Here is a 16,679-nt window from a genome sequence, read left to right as displayed (position 1 = left end):
CCACGTCTTTACCATCTCCAGCATGTACGGATGTAGCCGCAAGAAGATTGAATGTTATGCCTGCACAGTGGAGATAAAAGAATTTATAATGAAAAAGTGACGCTATAGGAACAAAACCTTTCATCATTACTTGTTGAATCACCTCATGCTGATGTACAGTATATGGAGTGGAAGTAGGGTGATCGACTCGTGCCTAGGTATTAGAGATAAAAAATAAAAAAAAAACTACGGCATAATGAAGAAGGAATGGTGAAATTGCCGAGATAAATTAGAGACCAAACAGCTTCCAAGCGCCTGTTAAACCACATCATACCGCTGAATAATAGGTACGGCCTTGATTAATAATACTTACCCACTTGAAAAGAGGAAGGGGAGGGGGGGTTGGAGGGAATGGGGGGTGAAGGGTGAGGTTAAGAGAGGCAGGTGAATGTGTGAGGGAGGAGTGATGGGAAGGGGTCGAGTAGTGAAAGATGGTAGGGATATGACCATATACTGAATTTAAAACGTGCCTCGAATGTCATGGTAAATATTGTTTGCCAACTGGAAATAAGAGACAGACTGAAAAAAAAAAAAAGGAGGATTATTATGATACTGTACATGAAGACTTTTGTAAAAAGAGGCACTTCAAACTGTTGTGAACCCCTCCGTCACATGTACAAAAGAAGGAGAATACCGTAGTATAAAGAAAATCGCAAGAAAAAAGCTCACAGAGTTCAAAGTATCCTATTGAGAAAAATAAAAAGATCAGGGAACGATATGCAAAATGTTGAACAAAAACACCTCACGCTTCGCAAATCGAATCACAACAATTTAGGCAACCTGGGGCACCACCTGAGAGTAAACTCGTACCTGAATGTTAGAGATATAGAGAAGGCAGAATTTTGGCACAACATGGAAGAATAAAAACAAATAGTGTGAAGTGTTACAAATTGAGCAGTGCATTGAATCTTCTGTTACATTACATAACACGACAGAATGAAACGAAGGTGATAAGGCACTAATACTTTCACAGCTAAATATGAGAGGTGAGACGTGTGATTCATAAGCTAGGTAGATGATGATGATGATGAAGTGTATATAAAATAATTCATTGTTATAAACCGTATATTCAACCACATTAGCCTATAATGTGAGATATCGACTGAATACAGGTACTCTCACACCCAAGTACTAGATTACAAAATATCCAGTACCTGGTTAGATAAGGAAGACGAAAGATAATGGGCATCATGATAAAGGTAAATCCTTGCTTTAACCCTCATTCGGAATCATGAACCAATAACAAGGCCAGCCTCTGGAGGTATCCCGCATCTGAACAAACTTTCCTGGCAAGAGCAAAAATATTACAATATTATTACAGCTGATGTAATTGGGAAATAGATGAAAGTAAAGAAAATTAATATTGATGAAAATGCATCGTAGGAAAGGCAGTTTGGCCACATGAGAGAGTATGGGTAATAGGAAAATTGGCGATGCATAACAAAGAATTACTGCTCCGAACCACAAAATAAAACTGAGCATTAAACCACAATATAAAACTGAAAGCAACGAAACAAAGAGCGATATAATGAAGATAAACTCATTCCTGGAGATGAGAGAATGATAGACTGATAGACATGGCTAAGAAAAATGAAAGAAAATAATGTGGAATTATGAAAAAAGGAGGTCACTGCCTCGAATCCCTCTCTTGAGCACTGGGCAAATAACATACAGGAAACAGAGAAAAGATGATAGAAGAAGCATAAGGACGGAGTAATCAGGGCCGGACGCAGCACTTTGGAAAAGGGGGGGTTGTGATTCCTAGTAGGACTGATCCTAAATGCATTTAAACATTTTTTTTCATCGAAATGCACTCCTATTTTAATTTTTTAATCACCGAAGTAAACTAATAAATCCGAATGCAAATAGATATTCATTGCATATATATGGTAAATAACACTGTTCTCTTGTTATAAGTAACCACTGGTCTGCCGAAAACATGAAGGCGTACGTCCCCCACGCCCCCCATAATCCGTGCCTTGAGTTAAAGCAGATGACAAAAAGAGGAGATGAAATACTGTAAAAGCTGCTTTAAAACGGAGTAAGTGCCTCGAATCCCTTAATGAAGCACTGCGCAATACGTGAAGGGAACAGAGAGGGTTGCGGCAAGAGAATGATAATGGCGTAGTGAGGAGAGATGATAAAGGAAAGATAATGGAAAAGTTAAGATGAAAGGGAGTTGTTGCTTCGAATCCCGGACTGAAGCACCAGCCAATACATAAAGGAAGCGGAGAGAAGAAAGATACGTTTGTTCCAGGATGAGAGGGAGATGGAAAGAAAAGATAAAAGAGGAACTTGAAAGATGAGGGAGACTGAGGAAGATTGGGAAGAGGATGAGAGAGAGAGAGAGAGAGAGAGAGAGAGAGAGAGAGAGATCAAAGAACCAGGACAAGAACAAGGTTATCATCATACATGCAAAATTGGGAGAAAGATAAAGGTACAAAATGCTGATGGCACGAGAGAGAGAGAGAGAGAGGGGGGGGGGGAATCAGAGCTTCGAGGCAAAAACCAAATCACATCATATCATCATACACTGAATTGGGAAAAGAAAGTGGAAGGTGGAGAGAGAGAGAGAGAGAGAGAGAGAGAGAGGGGGGGGGGAATAAAAAGTATGTGGAAGATGATGATGCTTAGTAGAAAGAAGGAAGGATATAAAGAGAAGGATAAGAATATGATGGAGATGATGATATAGAAGATAAGCAGGCGATGAGGGAAAGACTGAGAGAGGAATGAAACTAAATACGTAGAAGAAGAAGATGCAGAGGATGGAGAAAAGAAAATTACAGTGTAAGATGTGGAGGAAGAGGATGAAGAGAACAGATATAAGAAGAAAGAGGAAAAGAAGGAAAATGCAAGTACGGACGTGAAAAAATGACAGGTAAAATGGGGAAGGTAAAGAAGGGATGAAGAAAGATTAGATTTGGAATATGGAAGAAAATGATGCCTAGAATATGGAGAGGGAAAATAAAGAAAAACGAGGATGCTGTGAAGGAAGATGATGCACACAACAGCCTGGAAAAAGAAGGACAGAAGGAAAGTTGAGAAAGGATGAGTAAGAGAATTGACAGAGCACCGAGAAGAAAGATGAGAAAGATAAAATGCACTGATATAAATAGGCTACAGAAGAAAAAAAGAGTGTAGATGGATGCTAGACTAGAGAGAAGAAAGAGGTACATGTAAGGAGAAACAAGACGCAAATAAAAATGCAGATCATTAATAGAAGCGAGAGACGAGTGAAGAAAATGGAGGTGAAGTTACAAAGACGGTAAAAGGAGAGAGAGAGAGAGAGAGGAAAAGCAAGGCAGTTTTTCACTCACCGTGTTACCGATGACAGACAGATGGATGGATATTCAAGGCTAAGGAGAGAAGTATAGAGGGAGAAGGAGAGACAAGAAGAGAGAGGGAGGGGGGACAGGTAGAGACAGAAGGGAAGATGGATTAGGGGTTAGAGTCAAAGAGGACAGTGTCTTTATCTACCCACCAAGTGACCTCCTCGTCGTAGATGGTGAGGAGGAGGGCGCAGATGGAGATGCAGTAGAAGGTGGAGTCCCTGATGAGAGGCCACCAGTTGATGAAGATAACGTGGCCGGCAAAGAGGGCACACACGGAGATGACGAACATTATATTGAACACCGCTGAACCGATCACGCCGCTGATGCCAATGTCGTCCTGCAGTGAAGAACAGAGAACATAATTATATTTCATGTGGATTGTTATGTTAGTTTTGGTCGGGTTCGGAGGAAGGTGTCACTGATTATTTATAATGCACCTTTAACCATAGTGTGTATTTTGCGATAGACTGACAGACCGATATATCTGTCCATATATATGTCCATGTAGATGGACAAATAGATAGATAGACAGAAATAGATATAGGCCTACTGTGTGTGTGTGTGTGGAGGGGGGAGAGAGAGAGAGAGAGGGAGAGAGAGAGAGAGAGAGAGAGAGAGAAACAGACAGACAGACAGACAGAGACAGAGTGAGAATATCAGCATAATGAATCTCCTGTTCATGTGTGTAATTAAGAGAGATTGAAAGCTAGGGGACACTGACGAGGATAGACTCGGCAAAACCAGTCTCAGCTCACCATGTATTCAACAGATAATAGTTAGATAGATGGAACACTGTACTGCTGAGCCACTAACACTGCTGATTCGTGTATCGTCCCACAAAAAAAAAGGAAAAAAACGAAATACCAGTGTCAGCTATAAATATTGTGAATAATGTTCGTGTTATGGGAAAAGATAGGGATTAGCTTAAGTAATTGTGTGGAGAAGGGAGAGCTGGGGAGCCTTTTTTTTTTTAAGTTTAGAAATACGTTGTTTTTCTGTCCTAGGAGAGAAAACTGTAAATGTGTGTGTGTAGGTGTTCTTTTATCATGAATTTTTTTCTCTTCGTGGGAAAATATTATAACGAGCTTGAATCTTCCCGGAAAAATGTAACTAATTTAATTCTTCCAGGAAATAATTATACCTTGATGAAGCGTCCTGTTACAAAAAAAAATATTTATATATTCCAAGCTTAAATATTTATGGGAGTAAAAAAAACACCTATATTAATTCTTGTTAGGAAATATAACCCGTAGTTGTTGCCTTTGAGGAGGATAATACACTTTTTTCATTATCATTATCGTCATCATCAACCTTTTCCCGTTGTCAACTTGTCATGAATGGGGTGGAAGGATCAAGAATGACGAAACACTGCAGCAGAATTATCATCACCACCTTCATCACTTCCTTATTTCCACCATAATAAATGAGGCTGGAGGTAGGTCTATCCAGAAGTAGGAAACAAGGCAACACAAAACCATATCTGTCATCCAAGTGTCCATCGTAGTTGAACCACACCTTCTTGTAATCATTAGTCAGACCCTCAAGATTCTAGCCTAAAAAAAAATAATAAGATACGCAAGTAGGTTCTTTACATAATCCCCACTATCCCAGGACACAAATTATATTCTTGCCACCCCCGGACGAATTTATTTAGCCTAAGAGAGACATCTGGCAGTGAAGGAATCGTAAACAGTCCCCCGCAAACTCCGTCAGCACCAAGACGCCTCCTATAATATTACCGCGTATTACTGTATATCATTCAGGCTGCTAGACGATTTAATTTGGTTTAGGAGAGACGTCGGGTTGTGAAGCTGTGTGTGTGTGTGTGTGTGTGTGTGTGTGTGTGTGTGTGTGTGTGTGTGTGTGCGCGTGTGTGTGCGTGTGCGTGCGCGCGCGCGCGCGCGTTAAAGGACTAAAGCAAGTAGGTAAATATCGTGTATTTTGCTAACCAGGAAAAGAGTTATGCGTATCCTTAATCCTGCTGAGAAAAAGCAGTGGATGATTTTTTCCTGAGAAAATTGACGTGATAATGTCCTCACAGGAAAAAATATACCGTGATCCTTTTTTTCCGGGGAACATCTCTTTCGACCAATCTATCTATCTAACTATTTGCCTGTCTATCTGTCTGTCTATCTTTCCTTCTTTCTATTTATCTATGTCTTTTTTATACTTTGATTTCTATATTTGTGTCCATTCATCCTCCTGCGTAGCCCTGGGCACATCAACTGATAAGCCATGCCGCAATCAGCGTCCTGCACACGTTAAAAAACCTGCAGATTTTCGGGCACACCCAAAATCTCTTTGCAGTTCAGTGTTGTCTAGTGTATTAAGTTTATTATTGCTGCCGCTGGACTATGTTTTCAAGTTAGGGACGATCTCTCACGCTGAAGGGGCTTGAGGTGGACTCCAGCACTTCATATGATATACTTTAATCCTGCTGCCCTTGAACCATGTCATTGTAAAGACCTCTGGTACTTAAAGTAATAAAAACGTAGGGTTGCAAAGCCTAATTCCTTCATTGGCGGTAGCAAAATTATGTTCTTGTAGATATTTGTGTCTCACTCCTTCATCACCATCAGTCTCTCCAGCACTGACTATAATTATCTGGCTACAGCTATATTACCAGACTCCACCTAGGAACACAGAGACACACACACAAAAAATCTACAGTACCTTCCAGTCTTTGGCTTAATAAGTAGTCAGGCTTGAAGAAGAGAGTAGGAAAATGCTTAAAACTTATGGCGGAAAGAAGGAAGGCTCTAAAAAACTTACTCGAGAACCATCACTTAACCTTATTACAAGTCCGGAAGAAAAGTCCCGCTCCTAAAAACACGGCTTCATCCAATCTCGGGAAATTTGTCACACGCGGAGCAAAACAAAGTCGAGGGGGGAGTGGTGGCGGATGAGGGTGGGAATTGAGGGAGTGAGAGGGGGAGTTTCGACCTTAGGGCTGCGTGTGGAAACAGATTATGGAGTGAGAGTAGGAGGGTTACGTGAGGAGAGGAAACGGGTGAGGAAGAGATGGGAAAAAATGATGGAGAGAGAGAGAGAGAGAGAGAGAGAAGGGTTTCTTGAAAGTTACTCTCTCTCTGATTTAAAGTAAAAGGTTTTTGACAGGACACGAATGAGAGATAGAAACACAGACAAAAAGCTTATACAGCATGAATGGGGGTACGAATATGACGATATATACCGTATATAAAGTATGTAATGTGTATGTATGTATGAAAGTATATTTGTGTGTGTGTGTGTGTAATTCACCGGGTCGGTCAGGATCACTTGATGGTCGTGATGGTCAGCTTTTACCCTCCCGGAAGGGAGCTGAGAGCTCATATAATCCGATCTAAGGGCAAGGCTGTGACCTTCACACACCCACACACCCGTCCCCTTGCCCAAGGGGGACAGTAACCACCCACTTCGTCAGTGAAACTTATCGCAACCTGAGCAAGGCGCGAACTCCCGTCCACCAGTTGGCAAGCGAGAGCGTTACCACTGCACCAGCGAGCGGTGTGTGTGTGTGTGTGTGTGTGTGTGTGTGTGTGAGGGAGGGTGAAATACATTATATCAAAGCATTCATATTAGGAGGTTAAATACACTGAAAGCACCAGCGACATGTATAACAGAGCCCTGACTAATATACCACATGCAGGAAGCAATTAATACACACTAACATTAGCACCTTTTCATTGCCAGATATCATTTACCATACCGTACTGCCATTAACCCCGTCAATTAGGCGTCAATTTACACTTTATTAATGCCATTTCCTGACGGTTTTGACCCAGCTTACAGGAGACTTGGCTCTGGAGGGGTTGGATAGTGCCTTCATTAACCCTTTCGCTCCTAGAAATCGTTCCTAAGCTGAATTAAATCGTCTGTCTTAAGAATAAAAATAAGTGACGTCCTGGGGCTGAAAGGGTTAATTAGACTGATTTTGGACAAGATAAGTACTTAACATCAATCAAAAGAAAGCAATTTTGTTCTGAGGGATGATTATGATGGACATTTGGTTGATTTTTCTTTAGGTTTATTGAAGGGTGATATTTATGTAGGTATTAGTTATCAGTAATGAGAGAGAGAGAGAGAGAGAGAGAGAGAGAGAGAGATCAAAGAGCCAGGCAAATAATGGCTTTAAAGAACAACAGAAGTTTGAGATAGCTCTTTTTTTTTTTTCAGTCACCTTGCACACTGAAAGGCAATCAAACTTTTAGGAGAGAGAGAGAGAGAGAGAGAGAGAGAGAGAGAGAGGTGTCCTATTTATTCGTCAGCCCTAATATTAACCAATGCAACATCATGATTTTAACCAAATAGACAGAGAGACGGACAGCTTCAGGTCAACAGACAGATAGATAGACAGACAGATAGACAGACGCTTATACAGACGACTAAATGCCTGTTTTTTTAAGTACAACGTAAAGGAACTGTACAACATTCACTTCAACTGTAAAGTTGTCCTCTCTCCATACTGAATGCTGATCTATTAGAAGTGATTAATACAAAGAAAACAGGTGCTGGTTTCGAAAATGTGCTACTGAAAAAGGTGTTGGTTTTGAAAATGTGCTACTGAAAAAGTGCTGGTTTCGAAAATGAGCCACTGAAAAAAGTGTTGGTTTCGAAAATGCTACTGAAAAAGGTGCTGGTTTCCAAAATGTGCTACTGAAATAGGATGCAAAAGAACGACAAATCATCCCCATTTATAGTGAATGATCCATCGCAAGGATGTATTCTTTAGGCCTTGGATCCATCGTACAGCCAACAATAAACGGAAATATTACAGAAAACGTTATTAATAGATTTTTATGGGTAACTAATTCGTATTGACTTATTTTATTTTGATTTTGCTTTATTTCATTTTATTTTTACTAAAGACGAGAGAATGGATGTAAACAAAGAAAAACAGCAGGAGAGAAATGTTGGAAAAACTGGCGATGAAAGAAGAGGAGATGAGAGATAATGAGGGAGATTTGAGAAGAGGCACGCAGGAGGGAGAGACGAGGAGGAGAGGAAGAAGAGAGGAAGACAGGCAGGAGGGAGAGGGGAGAGTGCGGTAGGATATGATGGAGATGGGAAAGAGAATGTGGGAGGAACGGATGCAAAGAGGAAAGACAGTGTGGAAAGAAAGGAGTGTGGGAAGGGAGGATGGAGAAAGGGATGGGTATGTGGGAGAGAAGGATGGAGAGAATGGTGGGAGTGTGAAAGGGACGGATGGAGAGAGGAATGGGAGTGTGGAAGGGAAGGATGGAGAGAGGGATGGGTGTGTGGGAGAGAAAGAGGGAGAGAGCGATGAGTGTGTGGGAGAGAGGGATGGAGAGAGGGATGGGAGTGTGGGAGGGATGGATGGAGAGAGGGATGGGAGTATGGGAGACAAGGATGGGGAGAAGGAAGAGAGAGAGATGGGAGTGTGGGAGGGAGATAAAGGAAATAATGAAGCTGGGAGAATATTAACAGAAGGGAAGACCTTATCCGTACGTAATTACACTCGTGCTTGATTACCTTTCCATCATTATTTTTACATGACCACCTGAACTTATGATAACTTTTTACTCATCGTAATAACCAATTCTAGTATTCAGTATATTAACCTGTACATAATTATCTACACTTAAATGACCTGTACTGAAATGACTGCACTTAGATGCTACTCAAATTCCTGTACTTAAAGGCTACTTAATTATCTGCCGTTACATGCTGCTAAATTGGCTGTTTAAATTGCTTCTTAAAAATCTACTTAAATTCTACTTAATAACCTGTGGCCACTTGAATGTAAGTAAGTACTTGAATGTTAATTATTTATCTGCTGTATTATATAGCTTCTCAACTTACTTAGGTGATGTGAACTCCTTGGCCGGCTGCACTAACATACATACATACATACATTCGTACATACATACTCGTAAATATACGTCATATCGTCACGCATACACATTTATACATTTGTGTATATATTGATGTATTAGACGCACATTCACATTCATATTTTATTTACACAGGCATACTCTCTCTCTTTCGCCCTTTCTCTTCCTTTCTCTCTCTCTCTCTCTCTCTCTCTCTCTCTCTCCCCTTCCGGAGCACCTCACGACCAGTCCGGTGCTACACGGAACACGGAGCACTTTATTTAGTGCTACTCAGAGGAACAGCGAAGGTGAGAGAATGGGAATAAGATTAAAGAAAGTAAAGATAATATAAAGATGGGTCCTGAGGTTGTTACTGAGGGAAATGGGAGAAGAGAGAGATTATGATAATAATAGTTATATATATATATATATATATATATATATATATATATATATATATATATATATATATATATATATATATATATTTATATATATATATATTTATATATATATATTTATATATATATATATATATATATATATATTTATATATATATATATTTATATATATATATATTTATATATATATATATTTATATATATATATTTATATATATATATATTTATATATATATATATTTATATATATATATATTTATATATATATATATTTATATATATATATTTATATATATATATATTTATATATATATATATTTATATATATATATATATATATATATATATATATATATTTATATATATATTTATATATATATATTTATATATATATATATATATATATATTTATATATATATATTTATATATATATATATTTATATATATATATATATATATATATATATATATATATTTATATTTATATATATATATATTTATATTTATATATATATATATATTTATATTTATACATATATATATATATATATATATATATATATATATATATATATATATAAACTTTAAAAGGAAGCTGAAAGAGAGACTGCTGTGATATTTTAAGTATCGGAGAGAAAGAGAGAGAGAGAAAGAGAGATCCGAATAGCGACTATAAAACTATAGATAAACAGATAGATAGATAGGTAGATAAACATTCAAAGGATACTGAAAGAGACTGAAGTGATATTTTAAGAATGGGAGGGAGAGAGAGAGAGAGAGAGATCAGAGAAGTGACTATAAAACTGTCTATATATATATATATATATATATATATATATATATATATATATATATATATATATATATATATATGTTAATGTATAAAGGCTGGGGAAAAGCTATAAGAATTCAGACACAAGGAATGACAAGAAAAAAGAAACAAGATATTTCAGTTCTAAGAGATACCAAGAAAGAAAAGTATTAGCACTGTGTAAATATTAAGGTGGAATTTAGATCTGAAAATTGTCCATGAAACAAATCCAAACGAAAAGGAACATTAATGAAAAGTCAAAGATATGTCGACATTCAAATAAAAAATAAACGAAGAAAGAAAAATCGTTCCCTCAGTGGAGAAATTAAAGAGTGGTGTCAGACTGGAAATAATCGAAGACGTACATGAACAAAAAAGAGAGAAAATTAAAGTGAGAAAACTTTGCTACAAGTTCTGGTAGTCTTTTTCAGTATTAAGTGGGAAGAGAAAAATATTAGCGCTGTGAGAAATTAAAGGTAGCAGAGCGGTTAGTCTGAGCTAAAACAAACGTGTTATATCGAAGAAGAGACAAACAGACTACTTGCATATAGAAAGTAGAGAACTGCAAACAATTAGCATTACCTAAGCAATTTATCTAAAATTATTTAATGCAACATAAACAATCAATTACTTACGTCTCAACATTATCATTCTTAAATCCAGCAACATTATTAAATACAAGCAATCTATTAACCCTTACAGCATGCAATATACATCAACTGGACAGGAGTATTGCTGAAAGTATGAGTTGGAAGCGGTATTAATATTGGATGTTAGAGATTAACAAAGGGGCATTTAGTGAAACCAATATTTTAACTAGTTTATATATATATATATATATATATATATATATATATATATATATATATAAAATATTGCATGTACATGAGATGCAATTTACATACATGTTACAGTACGGGATATTTCATAAACTGCACCTCATGCGTATTCCCTGGGATATATGGGAAACTTATATTCATGGTAAAATTATCCTGGCTTTTCATTGGTTAGATATAATACGATTACAAAGGCTAAGTAACCCTTCACTATTATCAATGCGATTTATATATACTGTACCCGGGATATGTAATATGATTTATATCAAACACATTTAACACATTAAAAATAGACATTCAAATCTCAAAAATAACTGTCAAAGATTACATACATAAACTACATATATTCAGTACATATACATACATACGAGCAAATATTAATGCTGTGCGTATATATTTTTGTGTAATTCTCTCTCTCTTACACACACACACACACACACACACACACACATACACATTGTCGGACGGTATGGTGCGTGGGCAGAGCCATGAGTATTAATAGAGCCACCAGCGTGTGTGTGATACAGACGAATTGAAAGTGACGTTCGCACACACACACACACACACACACACACACACACACACACACACACACACACACACACGCGCGCTATCTCCGGCTCATATCCCCTCTCTATACGTCATAAGGCAGTGTTTGGAAATGCTATATTTGGCTCATCTCCATAGCAACCCCTCTGTGTGTGTGTGTGTGTGTGTGTGTGTGTGTGTGGCACGTAAGAGTTTGGCGTACACTGAGACAGAAAGTGCGCGGGGGGGGGGGGGAGATTAGCCTATAAATAGAAAAAACTACCCTAGGAGATTATGCTATAAGTACAAGGAAAGGTGTTTATTTGGGGAGAGAGAGAGAGAGAGAGAGAGACTGACTAACTGACAGAAAGACAGACAGAGGAGGGGGGAGGAATCTGTATAAAAATCTAGGTGTGAATGTGTGAGGGAGGGTGAGGGACTGAAGGAGTGTGTACCTAAGAGAAACAGACAGACCCAGTCACCGGGGGCACAAATAGAAGCGATATGGCCGTTTCCATTATATTAAATTGTGATATTGATTCTCTCTCTCTCTCTCTCTCTCTCTCTCTCTCTCTCTCTCTCTCTCTCTCTCTCACACACACACACACACACACACACACACACACAAGGGAGGTATTTAGAAAGGCTAACACGAGCTTATTTCAGATCTTGTACACAACAGCTAGACAAATAATCATACGCAATTTCCCCATCATTGGAATTTTCACCAATTACGTTATTTTTTATTATTTTTTATCAGTTGTCTTGCAAGGTTTTTTTTATTACTATTAACTTATGATTATTAAATTCATCATCATCATCATTATCATCATAATCATCATTTTATAATTATATTATTATTCTTGATAATACTGTTGTTGTGGATGTGGTTCTTATTCTTGAAGTTATTCCTATTTTTTTACAATCGTTATTTTCAACAGTAATACTGCTATCGTTATCAAGTAATCTTACCATCATCATCACCATCATCACTATCATCATCACCATCATTATCACTTTTCTCATCATGATCATCATCATTATTCCTAACATTACATAATGGAATTATCATCATTAATCATCACTGTCAGTTTTTTCATGATCATTGTTATAGGTGCTGTTGTCCATACCATTACCCTCACAATTTTTGCATTACAAGTAAACCCGATGGTCAAAGAAAACTTGGTGTATTTAGGGTGTAACTAACCTTAGCGACGAAGACAGCAATGATGGATGTGGCCAGCTCGGGCGCAGATGACCCGGCTGCCATAAAGGTGGCTCCTGCCACGTCCTCAGTCAACTGCAGCACTGGAGGCAGAGGCAGGTGAGATTAGGACACAGACTTGTGAGAGATGCAGAAAGAAACAGAGACAGGGAAAGAGGAGGATATGGTTAAACAGAGGTGTGTCGGCTTTATGAAGAGAGGGATATCCATCCATCCATCCATCATCCAATCCTACATTGCCCCATGAGGAGCGTAGGAGCCCGGGGCTAGGCAGTTGGTCCCGACATTTAAGATGAGAGTGACCAGCCTTACTCATCCCTGAGTGGTATTACATGAGCAATCAATCCCAACCACCCCTTGGATATAAACCTTCACCGGCTTAATCCGATTGGAGTGCAATAATTATCCACTAAACCCATTAAACCACCAGGGGCTAAAATTTGGTTATATGGTTACCACCCAGCGTAGAAAATGGTTTCCTGGTGTACAGAAAACCTTTTGGCTTGTCACTCAGTGTAGAGTCACCCACAGGCTGAAGGAAGAGGAAAGACAGAAGAGGGAGTGTAAAGTCACCCGTGGACAGAAGGACAAGGGAAGAATGAAGGAAAGAAAGACAGAAGAGAATGGAGGGGAAGAAGGATGGAGGGGAAAGGGCAGACACCCGAGAGCAGCACTACATCGAGTGAGTGGATGGTGAGCTCCCCCACCTACCACAAAAGAGAGGGATATATATATATATATATATATATATATATATATATATATATATATATATATAAATAATATATTCTGTGTGTGTGTGTGTGTGTGTGTGTGTGTGTGTGTGTGTGTGTGTGTGACAAGAACGATCTGGGATGCCGGTACACGGCAGGGCCCCTTCCCTCTCCCCCCACTGAAGGTGTATATTCAATCTTTTTCGAAGCAGGACAAGAATGGAACTACCAAGAATTGCTGGCGTGGACAAGAGAGCGGTCAGACAGTGTTGTTTGCATACACCCGCCGAAAGATACGTTTAAACAGGGCGACAAAGCAACTACATCCACACGAGACCCACACCTACGCCCACATCTACACATTCACAAACATTCACACAAACCTGTACCAACATGTACACTCTCATCTACACCCACATCCTCACCTTCACCCACACCCACACCTATATACACACATATATCCACAACCACAACCTCACCCACACCCTCTCCCAAATCTTCATCCACACCCACTTTCAGTGACACTCACCTCCATTCACCCTTGCCGCACCCCTACTTCACACTTAACCTCACTCACTCAGCAAGTTAACACACACACACACACACACACACACACACACACACACACACACACACACACACACACACACACACACACACACACACACACACACACACACACACACACACACACACACACACACACACACACACACACACACACACACACACACACACCAACACCCTCCTTCCCCCCCACACACACACGCACACACACACCAACACCCTCTTTCCCCCCCACACACACACCAACCTCCTCTACTCCCCCCACACACACCAGTGTTCCCCAACACACACACACACACACACACACACACACACACACACACACACACACACACACACACACACACACACACACACACACACACACACACACACACACACACACACACACACACACACACACACACACACACACACACACACATCCTTGCCCTGCCCACACCCAAATGCACATTCATCCGTTACCTATACACATCATCCTTACCCTGACACTGACCCTTACCTTCACCCACACCCTCATCCCCATCTTCATCCACATCTTCATCCACATCTTCATCCACACCCACTCCCACACCCACACTCACCCACTCCCCACCCAGCTACACTCTCTCACTCTCTCAGGAAAGGAAGAGAAGAAAATATGTGAAATGGGATGCTTTAGTTGTCCAGGAAAATGATGTGACCGCTAATAACAAGTGTGACCCCTGTTCCCTGGAGAGAGAGAGAGAGAGAGAGAGAGAGAGAGAGAGAAGGAATTTGTAAAGAGACTAAGCGAAGCCTTCTTATCCTTCCTTTGCGTCTGTGAAGGCAAAAATGAAGGAGAGGACAGAAGGAGGAAAGGAAGGAGAAAAGGAAGGGAGAGAAGAGACGAAGAAATTAAAGATAAGGGGGAGGAGTAAAACAGACAGAAGGAAAGAAAAAGGAAAGGATAGAACGAGAAAGAGTAGGAGAGAAAGAACGGAGAGAAGAAAGGAAAGAAGAAAGTGAGACAGGAAAATTAAGTGAAGAATGGAAGAAGGACGAAAGGAAAAAAGAAAGGCGGATAGGGAGGAAAGCAGAACAAGGAGAAGAAAGGAGGGAAAGAAAGAGGAAAGAAGTGGGTCAGAAGAAATGCGAAGGAGAAAAAGAAACAACAAAGAAAGAAAGAAATAAAGGAGAGAGATAAAAGACGAAATACAGATGGTCGGAGGAGAAGGGAGGAAGAAAGAAGAGAGGAGGAAGAAAGGAAAAAAATACAGAAGAGGAAAGGAAGAATGGTCAGAAAATATATATAAAGCTTATTTTTTCCTTCTGTGTCCTGTCTCTTCCACTTTTTTAATATCTGTTTTCTTCTCTCCTCTCCTCTCCTCTTTTTGCATCTTCATTTGCCTTCCTTTCCTTTCCCATCCCTTCCTTCCCTACTTTTCTTCCCTTCTCTTTTCTTCCCTTCCCTCTCCATTCCCTTCCATTCCTATCCATCTCTTCTCTTTTCCTTTCTTTCATTTTCTATTCTTCTTTTCATTCTTTCCTCTCTTTTCATCTCTTCATTTCGCCTCTCTTCTCTTCTCTTTCCTTCTCTTTTCTTCACAGTTTCCAGTTCTTCCCCTAGTCTTCTTTTCTTCTTTCTTCCCTTCCATTCCTGTCCCTTCCCACACCTTGCATTCTTTTCCCCTCCCTTCCTTTCCATATTCTTTTCTCTTCTGCCGTTTCTTCTCTTTATTTCCCCTTCCTTCCCTTCCTTTCACTTCCCCTTCCTTCCCTTCCCTTCTCTCCCATTCCATTTCATTCATTTTTCTTTTCTTTTCTTATTGCCCTTTTTTTTTCGCATCCCTTCAATTCTTTTCCCTTCCATTCCATTCAGTTTCATTCTCTTCTCTTCCCTTCTCTTCTCTCCTCCTCTCCTTTCCTCTTTTCCTTCTCTTCTCTTCCCCATCCTTCCCTTCTCATCTCTTCTTATTTCTTTTCTTTACTCTTCCCATTCCTATCTCGCCCACTACTCCCTTCCTCCTCTCCCCTCCATTTCGTGCTTCCCTTCCTCCTCCACAGTTACCACCATTATCACAACAATCACCGCCACTACCACCACAACTGCCACAGCCATCATCACCACTACCACCACGACCATCACAAACACTGCCACCACCAACCTCACCACAACTTCAACATCCCTCATCACAACTGCCACCACTACAACCATCACCACCACTACCACCACAACTACCACCACTACCATCACAACCACCACAACTACCACCACTACCATCACAACTACTGCCGCCGCCATCACCACCACTAACACCACAACTTTCAAAACCACCATTATCAACGCTACCATCAGCACTGCAACTACAACAGCCACTACCACTACCACTAATATCACAACCACCATCACCATAACTACCACCATAGCGA

The 16,679-nt window shown here is 39.6% G+C and overlaps 1 protein-coding gene across 1 annotated transcript in view; it reads right to left on the bottom strand.

Annotated features, from left to right (window-relative positions):
• The window catches only part of LOC145402310 (putative sodium/potassium/calcium exchanger CG1090), a 52,314-nt gene that overhangs the window by 19,237 nt on the left and 16,398 nt on the right, over positions 1-16,679 (bottom strand). Inside the window, exons 2-3 of the mRNA XM_080274449.1 lie at positions 12,991-13,091; positions 3,521-3,708 (exon numbers count right to left, since the gene is read on the bottom strand). Coding sequence (XP_080130575.1) covers positions 3,521-3,708; positions 12,991-13,091 — 289 coding nt within the window. The remainder of the gene's footprint in view (positions 1-3,520; positions 3,709-12,990; positions 13,092-16,679) is intronic.

Source organism: Coenobita brevimanus, chromosome 57 (genome assembly GCF_032717465.1).
Source record: "Coenobita brevimanus isolate Jiangsu-jjx chromosome 57, ASM3271746v2, whole genome shotgun sequence".
Classification (NCBI taxonomy): Eukaryota; Metazoa; Arthropoda; class Malacostraca; order Decapoda; family Coenobitidae; genus Coenobita; species Coenobita brevimanus.
The sequence above is the reverse complement of the archived record's forward strand: the minus strand, read 5'-3'. Positions and strand labels throughout refer to the sequence as shown.